Here is a 12,012-nt window from a genome sequence, read left to right on the forward strand (position 1 = left end):
ACTCCTTAAATTTGATACTAAACACAGATTAATATTACACAAAACCATAATTCTTAGTGTAAATACTTTTGTCACTCTTTTTTTTCTTCTTCTTCTTTAATTGCTGCCACAATCCATGAACACAAACCACGACTAATGGAGCGTGACCGCGTCTACTATCAATTTACATAATTTCTTGCATTTCTTTCTTGGAGTTTTACGGCCAGCACCAACACCAGCACTCTTATCTTGCATACTTTTATTAACTTATAGATTTGTATTGTAGATAGAAAAGTAAAGTAACATAAATAGAGAGGGGATGTAAAGAGGAGGTAGGTTGGAACTACCAATCGACAACTCTTATATACCAGCAAAAATGAGGGGGATAATTGAATTGAAATATTTGAAAAATTTTACTTTTCGCATTCAACAATTAATTTTATCATTCAACTTTATTATTCAATTAAGTTTTCTTTAGCACCATTGACCCCTCATTTGGCTCTTCTTCTACTTTAATCGTAGTAAAGACGCGTTCCCTTACTTGCATTCCCCCCTCCCATCCATTCAGCATAGTTATAATTTGAACCAACACCTATTAATACCCAGTTTTTGAAAAAGTACACTTATCAACACTGCCATGCCCTAATTGTTGGGGCAATACACATTTTCAAAGTCACCTGGTGTAATTAGATAGATCATGCATACCCACTAAGAAAATCACTGTTTTTACAATAGCTGGCACGAATACCCAAGGGTTTATTAATCTCACCCCAGTTCTTGTTCTAAACATCATTCTGTTCACTAGACTATTTGTAAGTTGCATGAAATACACTTTTCAACTTTCGAGGAACGAAAAACATGATGTGGTGGGAATTGTAAGCTTAAATTATGTGTTAGTGCAGTATGTGGTCAGTTGCATAACACTATGCACTAGATATCTGGCGCGTCACCTTTTCTTTTTTTCTTGGGTCGCCACATCTTAAGTCTATGTCGGCCAATCCCACAACTACCGAGAATTTAAATTTAGGTGGACCACTGCCTGCCGACCTGTCGCCTCGTTTTTTGTTTCCATGTTTTTTCAGTTATTATCGTTCGATTTTTTTTGTTTTGTTTTGAGTCATTGGTGGAGTTAGAATGACTACTGTAATATGCGAGTACCCGCCGAAGTTGACCTCATAATCATTCAATTACTAAACAGTCGGCACTAAACATATACTGATGTTGTTGAATCTCTTTTCCATCACCAGCTAACAATAATTTCTGGACGAAAAAAAAAGAGAAAATAACAAAAGAATTGAAATCTGTGGACATAATTATTGAGCTATTATTTGTTGTTCTATCCCCTTTTTTTTTCTTTTTCTTTTCCTTGTAAATTCGAACTTGGTTTCTGGTGACTACGTTTCGCTTATTGTTGGTGAAAAATGAATTTTTTCTATTTCCATTTCATTTTGTGATTGTTGCAGCACTTTTCTTTCAAAGCCCACCTCATTTTCTACGACCATCGCGATTTACATTTGTGCAATCGCTACCAATACAAGCAGACAAGATATGGACAGAATCATACCCTGGTTACACTAAAGACTGCGTAAGATTGAGTTTTTTACCTTCTTTAATCTCAGTGACAATCTATTTCCGTTAGATACAAGTTTACGTACATGAAGGAGAAAAGAAAGATGATGAGTTATGCACAAAATGTTAAATATACTTTTATATAATTCCGCATAGACATCTTTTTTCATTCAACTACTCCCGATGGTGCCGCCAGCCAGTTGTTGCAACAGGATCTAGCCAAACTTTTGCAGTTGTCTTTTATAAGCATACAAGCAAACAAAGCCGAGATCAAACTACTTCATCTTTTTCCCCCCAGTTTTCCATTGAAAGAACGAAATTTGAAGAGTAATCACCACCTTTCCTTTCTATAAACACAATTGGAATCCCAACAAATTTTTTTTCCCTCTAGCTCAATCTTTAACTTTGTCCTCCTTTATAAAAAGCTTAAAAATATCTTAACCATCACCAAGCCACAATCAATTTGTAGTCAATTACATATAACAACGCAAGATCAAATTGGAAGCAAAAAAAACAAAGTCGAATAAAATAAAAAAGGATAAAGAAAAAGAAAATACACCCAGAACAATGAATGACTAAGAGAAGCATCCAACCGAATTTACACTATTATCGCCAAGAATTTCCAACCAAAATCTTCTTTCAACCTACATCTTGAGAAGTTATAATTTTATACATTAATATTCTAATTTATACACACTATTGTAACAGCTACCAAATGAATAACACACAGCACCACCACTAATAATATACGACGCTTTATTGTTAATTTGAACCAATTCAAATCCAACGAAAATTGGTGGGACTTTTTCGCTTATCACATTCGGTATTTCAACTGATTTAAATGTAAAAATATTCAAATCTAATGTCACAATATTGGTAGATTTAGTGAAAAGTTGATCCGGCGAAACTCCACCTACAATCAATAATTTATCACCATTTTCAAGTATGTGAGCCTTGCTACCAATTCTTTTTAAAAGACTATGATCAAACACTTTGGTGACGGAAATATTATTCTCACCAACAAGCTCAAATCGATACAATTTGGAGTTGACAATTGGTACGTTAATGTCTTCCATCCCACCAAAAATATACCCCTGTTTCCCATCAAATATCATACACGCACTTTGTAGATTTTTTATAGGATGATTGTCATTATCACCAATAGGCTTGACAGGAGTGTAAGAATTAGTATTGGTATTGCATAGGAGAAACAATTCATCTCCAGTAGTTGATGAAGACGCGTCTAGTCCTCCAAATATTAAAACTTCGTGGTCACTGATCTTCACGGTTGCATGTCTTGAACGACCAACTGGTAAATCGGCTAATCTTGTCCATTTCTTAGCAGTGTCAAACATATATACATCTTTGAAAAATACCCCTGGTCGGGATCTTCCCCCAATTAAAACAAGGTTCTCGCCTAAATTAGTTAATGTATGACACATCCTTGCTGTTGGTAAATTCTCAGTTTGATCCAATTTGGTAATTACCCCAGTTTGTAAATCAATTTCCAAATTTTCGTCATTTCGAGTTTGCTTTAACCCACCATTAACGTAAATTTTATCTTTAAAAGAAGCAATAGCCGGAAACTTTAACTGCAATTGTTCATCATTAAACCTATCATCATGAGAAATTGCAACCGAGGAATCTAAACTCATTTCCGAGAAAGCTTTTTCATTCTTTTGTTCCTCACTACTTTCATCATCATATATCAATTGGTCCATATGTGTAGCATGTACAATCACATAATGTTGACAAAAAATAATAAACTCTTCCCACTCGTCAAATTCTTCGATTGTAGAGATATTCTTCTGCATTTGATAGTCAATCAAAAACTTCCAATTTCCATACAAGTTCTTAATCTCCGCATGCTTATAATACCGTTTAAATCGTTGTAGTTGTAGTTTTTCAGTCGGGTACGTTTCCACACATTGAATAGGACTTCTTAAATGCTGGAAATGATACAACATTTTTGTAGCAAAGGCATTGGTTGCACCATCAGGCATAATTTGTTCAAGTATTAAAAAATGACTATTGTTTACTTGGCTGGATATTTCAATTACCGGATTAGCAAATTGGGGTTTCATGTATGCCAATGAAACTTCAGCAATAAATATATTGATTGATGTAGGGTGTGGATCAACATTACGTGATACTAATTTCGGTAGTATTTCTTTATAATATGCCAAATTTTTCAAGTCACATCCAACTAATTGATAATTATCCGTTTCCATCACATATAAATCACTGGATTTGCTACCTTGATCACCTATAAGCTGTTTAATTTCATCTGATTGTTGAATCATATTATACTTATTCTTGACTAAATCTGGATAGTCAATGTCAATAAAGTTTAAATTATATTGATTCTTGAAAAGTGATAATAATTGAAATGCCAAGGGATCAAATCCACACCCTAAATTAACAACATTTATCCTTACATTAGGACTATTGGCTTTAATTATCCTTATAACCATTTGTCGAATCAGTTCCATTCTGATCCAATAGCCACGGTTTATTGCTGGTGATCGTCTTTTACCCTTGGGGACAAAATATTGAAACCATTCTCCTAGTTCAGGTTGCAAAACTTGAGTGTATAACTTTTCCACACTACGTTTCGAAACTATTGATGAGTTGTTGGTACCTTGAACTTGTTGATCATCATAAACTTTCTTCCTTCGGTCTTTTTCCAATTTCTTCCGTTGTCTTGCTAATTGATTAGCATCTAATTTCAGTGTGCTAGTCATGGATTAGAAAAGAAAGTAACAGAGATGGATCTAACAAAATTTTTTTTTCTCCTCCAACATTTTACTTTTTTCCTGCCTTTAAATTTTCACTTGTAATACATTTATACAATTACATCTCTTAACCTATATATATAGACACTTTTTAAATCCCTTGGAATGCATTATTCAATTCTTGCTTTAACTTGTCTTGAGTTACAAATTGACATCGAGTTAAAAATGTAGCTGCTGCTAATGTACTTTTCAAATCTTTTAAATTCTCTTCACTCACATCAATCATCTCTTGATCTTCACCTTGGTCTTGATTATTATTACTACCATCATTGGCTTCTTTTTTCACACCATTACCACATTTAATCCAAATTTTACCATTGATTCCTATAGCAATTTCAAATTGACATCTTGTTGCTAACGTTTCCAAAAATATAGTTTTCGGATTGAATAGTAATTCACGAGCAAAATTCAAATGAACATCAAATATATATCCTGATTCATCCAACACTCCAAACCCTCCTTCTTTACCACTAGTTGGATCAATACATTCTAGCTCAGTTTCAATTTCCGGTATATCTTGACTCACTCTTGCATATACCGCTTGGCCATTTTTCAAATTTGGACGGTTTTTCTTACTAGCATTAGGGAAAGCCCAAAAAGATAATAACACTGGTGTAGAATTCGATTGTAATGATACTTTATAACTCTCACCTATCGCTCCGGTAATTATTCCAATCACATAATCATTGGTATGAGGAATATATCTCTTCGAATTCGATTCAATATAGATTAGTTGCTGTGATGATGATTTTGCTCGTTCATAATGTAATGTTCCTGCTGCTGATGGAATTAATTCTTGAGTCTTTGGCTTTTTGTAAATTCCAGGTCCAATGGTGGTTTTCACAGTAAAAATATCTTCATCTATAGGGAGTTTGTCTCCAGGTAATATTATTGTATCCGACATGACTGATATATGTATATGTTTAGTAAAGTAGATGATGAGATGGGGTTCAGTTTGGTGCAAGATTTTTTTTTTCTTTGCTGATATTTTTTCTTTTCTCTCTCTTTATAATCTCTGTTCTTAGAACAAACATTTTAACAATTGGGTGCCAAAATAAATAAATGTCCAATTTTATATTAATCTACTTACACAGCTTTTTATCTATTCAGCGAAAACAAGCTATCTAGTATAACCGTTTTATCATTATAGTAATCTTTAATAACATCCATACTTAATGTACTTCTCGTCAAACCTATTTGATCGTCAAATGGTCGATAATCTCTAAGCAACAACATCGATTCACAATCGTACTGTAGAATCTGCGACAAATTGAAAAAATCCAATGTCTCAATGTTCCTAGTATAAATTTGCTGTTTAACCGTTTCGTCCTCTCGAGTGAATATTGGGTATCCTTCAATAGATTCTAAAGCAACTTTCTCGTCACGGAGAGGATAATGTTCTGGACGTATCAACGTATTGTTGAAACTATGAATTGGCACTTCAAAACTATTCCTAATAGTTCTTGATTTAAATCTATTTTTCTTTAATCTATCATCAAATGGACTAGACCAATCAGTGTAATTGTGGTAGAAACAAAACCTTCTTCTGAAAAAGGCAAATAGCCTCGAGGCGTAAAACACATGACGTTGCAACAAAATGTCAACTTTAAATGGATATAGTCGTTCCAAATAATAGTTATCTTTACTTATAGTCATTATTTTCATGTTTCGATAGAATTTATTTGTGGGCAACATAAAGCTGACACCATAAAGATATTTACACCCTGGGAAAACAGCATCCAATGCTGCTGCAACTGCATAATAGTACATGTATAATGTAGTAGATAAATCATTCAAAAACTCAGACTCCAGTGGATTATTAGCATCGATACTTTGATGATGGCTCATTGTTTCTGAGGGGACATTCGTATGCCATTCTTGAAATATCTCATATATGGCCTGTGGTGGGTAAATGGAAACCGAATTTTCATCACGCGAGGCATACACGATAGGCAACACATACCCACTGAAAAACTTGAGTAACGATTTGAAATGGTATTCAATTTTTTGGAAACGTTCGTTAATAGATTCATCTTTGAATACTGTCGGGCGTATAAATACAAACTCCAAACTTCTCAAATTAGATTCAATTTCAAATAAAAATTGTGGTGGGTATGAAGGAACATTAATACTCATGATATTGTATTGAATATTATTCATCAAAAAATCCACTGTTGTACTAGGCAGAATAGTGTATTTCTCAACATATGCCAAAAATGCCTCAAAAGATTGGAAAATCCCTTTTGATGAATCAAAATAAGCTTGAGCCCCAAACTTCAACATAAGCACAACAAAGTTCAATAAATAACTTACATAAGCACCAAGATGAATTTGTTTTTCAAGTTCCCAACTCGTTATTTTGCCTAAATTTTTATGAAATGAGGCAATCAACTTCTTTATTTCTTCTTGACAAAATCCATGTCTATCCAAACATTTTTTATTTAACCAAGAAATGAAATTTAGTTCGCTGCGGCTATAAGTGCCCAAAATTTTCTGTCGTTTATTGAAAACTTTTAAGATGATTGTTTCCCCAAGACATAAAAACGATTCCGAAAATACATTGCGATGGGCAGTTGTCGGTGTATCCAACATCATATCACTCAAATGGTCCAATAAGTTATTTTTTCCTAAAACAACATGGAAACTGAAATCAGCCGCTACTTTTGTCTTCACATTTTCTGGAAGTACTCGACGGAAAATTCTTCGATCAAGACAGTTGAACGTGACCGGCGCATACACTCCGTTATCCAATTTATTTAGTCCAGTCAAACTGCTATGGTTTCTCCCATTTCCACTAACTTCCTCGTATACTTCCTGATCTTCCTCGTCGTCTTCACTAGTCTTATTTACATCATTATGAACCACCCCATCACCGTTAAAGTCATTAATAAATATATTGTCAAATTGTAATGGAGGATAAACAATTGACGGAATGTTTATTGGCAAATTTTTTAATTCAAATTTAAAATCGAGAATATCACCAGATGGAAACGCATCTGCATCCTTGCCGATTCTGGTTTCATTTGACGATGAGGATGAAGAACGTTTTGAACTGGTAGTCGCTGCACCACTTGCAGGCAATCGATACTTTTGATCCAACAACTTATTTTGCGAATTTCTCAACAGGTGAGTCAATTTGATCTTCTGGATTTCTTGAGTGGAAAGACTCAAATACAGACATGTCTCTTTCTTTCCTTTAACACAATTTTTGCATTCGGGTAAACTTTCGTCGCAGCGTACTTTTTTCCGCTTACAATTGAGACACCCCAATTTCAGATTTGTATGACGTCTTCTTTGGACTGTAGTTTTCGTCATGGTAAAACCAATCAAACAAGAATATTAGCAATGAGTGATAGTGTATTTATATATAGATAACAGGCTATTGTTGCAGTATGTAAATCAAGGGAATCAACGACGAATAGGAATAACTAAAAGAAAAGCAAAACAAAGAAAAATATATGTATATTTTTTCTCTTCTTGATTTCTATGCTTCCCAAAAAAAAAGAGAGAGAAAGGGAAAAAAAAAAAGGGAATCCTTCCAAATTAATATACAATTACGTTGATCAATGAAGGGCGGTGATGCTGCAATGAGATCTTTTATAATTTTTTTTTGCTTCTTCTGGATTGGGTGCTTTCTACGATTGAGAAGAATTTTTTTCTCCTACTTCTTCAGCATTAATTTCTTTTTTTTTTCTTTTGCCTGTTCTTCACTTTAATAACCAACAACAACAACTAAGGAGAATCAAAATAGAAAAAGAAAACAATCAATATAACCTTGTTAGTATTGTTCTTTGCTTTTTCTTTGCACTCCCCTCACACCCTTCTTTTTTGTTATTTTCTTTTACCGAGGATGAAAAAAGCAAAAAAACATTCTATTCAATGTTACAAAAAATGTAAAGAGCCACTTCTTTTAAGTTGTTGGTGAAGCCCAACATATATTATGCTATTATTGGTAGCAATGTAACCTTGGAATCTCTTTCACAAAAAAAAACATCAAAATTAGGTGGAAACTTTAAACCCGAAAACAAGGTTTAAAGGAAGATTCTATACAGCTAAGATGTCATTCACTTTGTGTATAGTTTTTTCCTTCCTTCATTTTAGGCTTTCAAATATAAGTTTGTTTTCTTGCCCTATTTTTCTTCTTCTGGTAAAAATTTGGGGGATAGTACTGTTGTTCTTGTTGCTGCTGTTGTTTGCACTTGACAATTTGAAGTTCCAGTGACTGAGACAAATACTGTAATGATTCTTCAAAAGATAAATCGTCAAGGGTTTCGGAAATATTTTGTGTGGAGCACTCAACTACAGTTGTTGGGGAACTCTCTTCCTTTAGTTGCAACGGTGTCATATCATTAGTACTTTCAATTATGCTATTGGACTGAGAATAAATAGATCCACTTGGATGCAAACTTGGCTTAAACAGAGAGGAAACCAATGATGGACGGCCACGGCCACGGCCACCACTTTTTAACTTGCAAATGGCACCAGATTTTGAGTTTGGCTTCGTTACCTGTAGTGACGATGACGATGATGATCCCACAATGCGCTTGCCAAAGCTACCTGCTTTAAATTTTTGCAAGTTGCTCAATACAAAATCAGCTCGTTGAACTAAATAATTCGGGAAATAAACAGAATCTAGTTTCTTATTATATGCAAAAAACGACGGGATTGTGCACATTCTGGGAACAAAGGAAACAAAATATTCGGAATGTTTCTGTAGTTGTTTACCATCATTGGCGATAATACCTTCTACCGTTGGGATAAAGCTTCCACTTCCGGAAATAAAATCTACAGAATTGGGACCGAACATTGCTTTATTTGTGACAACAAGTATTTTGTCACTAAACATTTTGTTGAAAACATGCACAACTGATCCAGTATGAACCAAATGTATCAATTCTAGCGACTTTTCAAATGATGGAAATTCATTCATCATAAAAAAGTGCCATAATAATCTTATGCTCATTAAGATGCTCAAATCGTTGTCAAATTTATTTTTCAATAAACATTTGAAGCAAGTGATGGAATTTTTGATTGGCTTATTATAGCCATAGGCAACTGAATAAATACTAATGTTACACTTTCGACAATTGGTAACCTCAAATGTGTTTGTCTTTTGCTTCTGACTTTGCACCTCTGTCATATTTGGATCGTCTAAATATTCATCCAAATCAATGTTACATGATGGAACAGCTTCAAATTGGTCAATTTGTTTGTCAACTAAGTCAAATGGATCAATACTATGGCAGTTTTCCAATTTACAGGTTTCAACCAAAATATTCATTTTGACACAGTTGTTGTAAGCATTCATTTGACTGATTTCTAACCCAATATATCCTTGATTAACAGTTATTGAACTGGGTTTTGCATAAGTAGCATCTTGAAAATATGGTGGTTGATACCGAACTGGACAGGACTCGTTGAATAACAACCTTATTGCAAAATATTTTTCGTCTGGTAGTCTGTCAAACGTTTGCGTTAGCAAAATCAATCTTTTGACGATTCCCTGAATACTTTGGATTATAGTAGTTTTAGTTGCTCTGAACGATGTTTCATCATTTATTGAGACTTCTTGCCTCAGGTAGTTGATTGTAAACAAATAACTTTCACAAATCAACTGCGGATGTTCCTTTGATAAGAATATTTCAAACAGTACACCTTTTAGGTATTCCAACTTGATAGCGTCATTGATACCTTTCTCAATATAGTTGATGAACATATTTATTTCAGCATTATCGTTTCCCTGTAATTTTTTGGTCAAAATAAAATTGGAATCTGATGTTGGCTCTGTTGTATCATAGTACTTGTAATCGGAATAGTGATTTTCTGGAAAAAGATCTCTCAAGTAACTAATACAGTATAACGAAACTGCAATCAACTCTTGAATCAGCTTGTGTGATTCACGCGTAAGCTCTGCTTGCCCTACCATCATGCCTAGTTTAGCAAAGAAAAATATATGATTTGCATCTTGTATTTTTTTTTACATTTGAAAATCTTGGTTGTAAAAATGAAATACTGCAATTCAAGATGTAAACAATTGGTTGCAAAAAAATACACCAGCAAAGGAGGTCCTAAAAAAAATTCTACTAAAAAAATGCTATCTATACTTAATCTAATCTATAATCCACATCTACTCTAACAAAGAAAAGTCTTTTCCTTCTGCTCTTAAACGTTTAACATGCTCAACCACATTCTTTAATCGTGCGTTTTTCTCAGCTCTAGTTTCACTTCTCTTTTTAATCAAAGATTCATCCCAAATAGGTGCCACTAGCCCAGGGGTATGCAAACCTTGTTCATCAATAAGAGTCTGTAACATTTGACAATATGCAACATCCCGTGGATACTTATAATTATGGAATTTCCCTCCTCGACCCTTTTCTTTCAATTCTAGTTGATAATATCTCTCCATTTCTTCGGTCGGTGGCAATTTGTATCTTCCACTATAAACTCTTGCAATTAATGCAGCTTGAGACTCGGATATTGGCATTGGAATAACATCACGTAATAGAGCTAAAAATGTGAGGGATGGATCGTAAATATTGAAAATTTGCTTATACAAGTCGTACACTTGAAATCCATCTGTAATATTTCGTTCTTGTTTCAAAAATGGGAGAGCATACAAATATCCCGTGCAAAATATCACGTAATCAATATCACTAACCACTTCTCTATCTGTTGTTCGCACTGAACGAGTTTCATAATTGTATTCTTCAATGAGTCCAATATGCTTGCAAAACCCATCTTCAAAATGTGGGGATTCTTGATCTCTTATGGAAACAAATACATCTTTGGCACAAACACTTAATTGAATAGAAATATCTACTCCACTTGCCGAATTTCCAACCACCAAAACACGTTTGTCTCTAAATTTGGCTGGTGACTCGTAATATTTGGAGTGAGTGATTGTACCTGGGTAATTTTTATTCCAAGATGATAATCCAGGCACATCAGGGATATATGGGTTACTAAAATGTCCATTGGCAATAATTACTGCATCATATCTCAACTTGGCACGAGTTTTCTTGATTACATCTTCAATTTCTATATGCCAAATCTCATTGACCTTTTCCAATGACACCACATTAGAGTTTATACTAATATTGACTGTATCTTTGGGAATCAGTTTGATATAGTCGTCAATGTATTCTAAAACTTGTGATCTAGTGGGGTATTTCTTAGAATTGGCAGGGAATGCCACACCAGAATACTCCATAATTTGGTGCACAATATTGGTTTCCATGTATTCATAGATTGCTGAAAAGTATTCGTCAGCGGGTGTTGCATTGTCGGAAACAATCTCTTCTTGTGAAGGAGAAAGGCTGGGAATTTCAGGCTTAACTAATGACTTGTCTCCGTGGTGATACCACAATCCACCTAATCGATCTCTTCTTTCGAAAAGGTCAATACATGAAAAGTTAACAGGTTCTAAACTTAATGCTTTAACAGCAGCTAGTCCAGTAGGTCCACCCCCTATCACTGCTATACGTTTATAGCGTGGTTCATCAATTTGTTCTTTTGTCATTGTTCACATTCAAATCTAATGAAAGGAAAATAAAAAACAGTTGGCTATGGGTAAGATCAATGAACGAATGGCGCGACTGAAAATAGAGTTTACAGAACCGAAAATTTAAAATCACCCAGTTGAATACTGAATTCTCACCAAACATAAATC

The 12,012-nt window shown here is 34.2% G+C and overlaps 5 protein-coding genes across 5 annotated transcripts; all 5 read right to left on the reverse strand. All coding sequences in view use genetic code 12, as the record gives it.

Annotated features, from left to right (window-relative positions):
* Positions 1-2,222: 2,222 nt before the first annotated feature.
* On the reverse strand, positions 2,223-4,292 carry CAALFM_C101150CA (tRNA methyltransferase; the record flags this gene model as incomplete). The annotated part of the gene is made up of 1 exon (XM_713033.1): positions 2,223-4,292. The coding sequence occupies one exon, from the start codon at positions 4,290-4,292 to the stop codon at positions 2,223-2,225; it is 2,070 nt and encodes a 689-aa protein (XP_718126.1).
* A 142-nt stretch (positions 4,293-4,434) lies between these two features.
* CAALFM_C101160CA (exosome non-catalytic core subunit) lies at positions 4,435-5,247 on the reverse strand (the record flags this gene model as incomplete). Its single annotated transcript, XM_713034.2, has 1 exon — positions 4,435-5,247. The coding sequence occupies one exon, from the start codon at positions 5,245-5,247 to the stop codon at positions 4,435-4,437; it is 813 nt and encodes a 270-aa protein (XP_718127.2).
* Positions 5,248-5,441: 194 nt separating this feature from the next.
* On the reverse strand, positions 5,442-7,658 carry ZCF17 (Zcf17p; the record flags this gene model as incomplete). The annotated part of the gene is made up of 1 exon (XM_713035.2): positions 5,442-7,658. One exon carries the CDS (start codon positions 7,656-7,658, stop codon positions 5,442-5,444), a length of 2,217 nt encoding a protein of 738 aa, XP_718128.2.
* A 790-nt stretch (positions 7,659-8,448) lies between these two features.
* Positions 8,449-10,272, reverse strand: CAALFM_C101180CA (uncharacterized protein; the record flags this gene model as incomplete). The annotated part of the gene is made up of 1 exon (XM_713036.1): positions 8,449-10,272. One exon carries the CDS (start codon positions 10,270-10,272, stop codon positions 8,449-8,451), a length of 1,824 nt encoding a protein of 607 aa, XP_718129.1.
* A 198-nt stretch (positions 10,273-10,470) lies between these two features.
* On the reverse strand, positions 10,471-11,862 carry CAALFM_C101190CA (N,N-dimethylaniline monooxygenase; the record flags this gene model as incomplete). The annotated part of the gene is made up of 1 exon (XM_713037.1): positions 10,471-11,862. One exon carries the CDS (start codon positions 11,860-11,862, stop codon positions 10,471-10,473), a length of 1,392 nt encoding a protein of 463 aa, XP_718130.1.
* Positions 11,863-12,012: the final 150 nt, after the last annotated feature.

This window comes from Candida albicans, chromosome 1 (assembly GCF_000182965.3).
Source record: "Candida albicans SC5314 chromosome 1, complete sequence".
Classification (NCBI taxonomy): Eukaryota; Fungi; Ascomycota; class Pichiomycetes; order Serinales; family Debaryomycetaceae; genus Candida; species Candida albicans.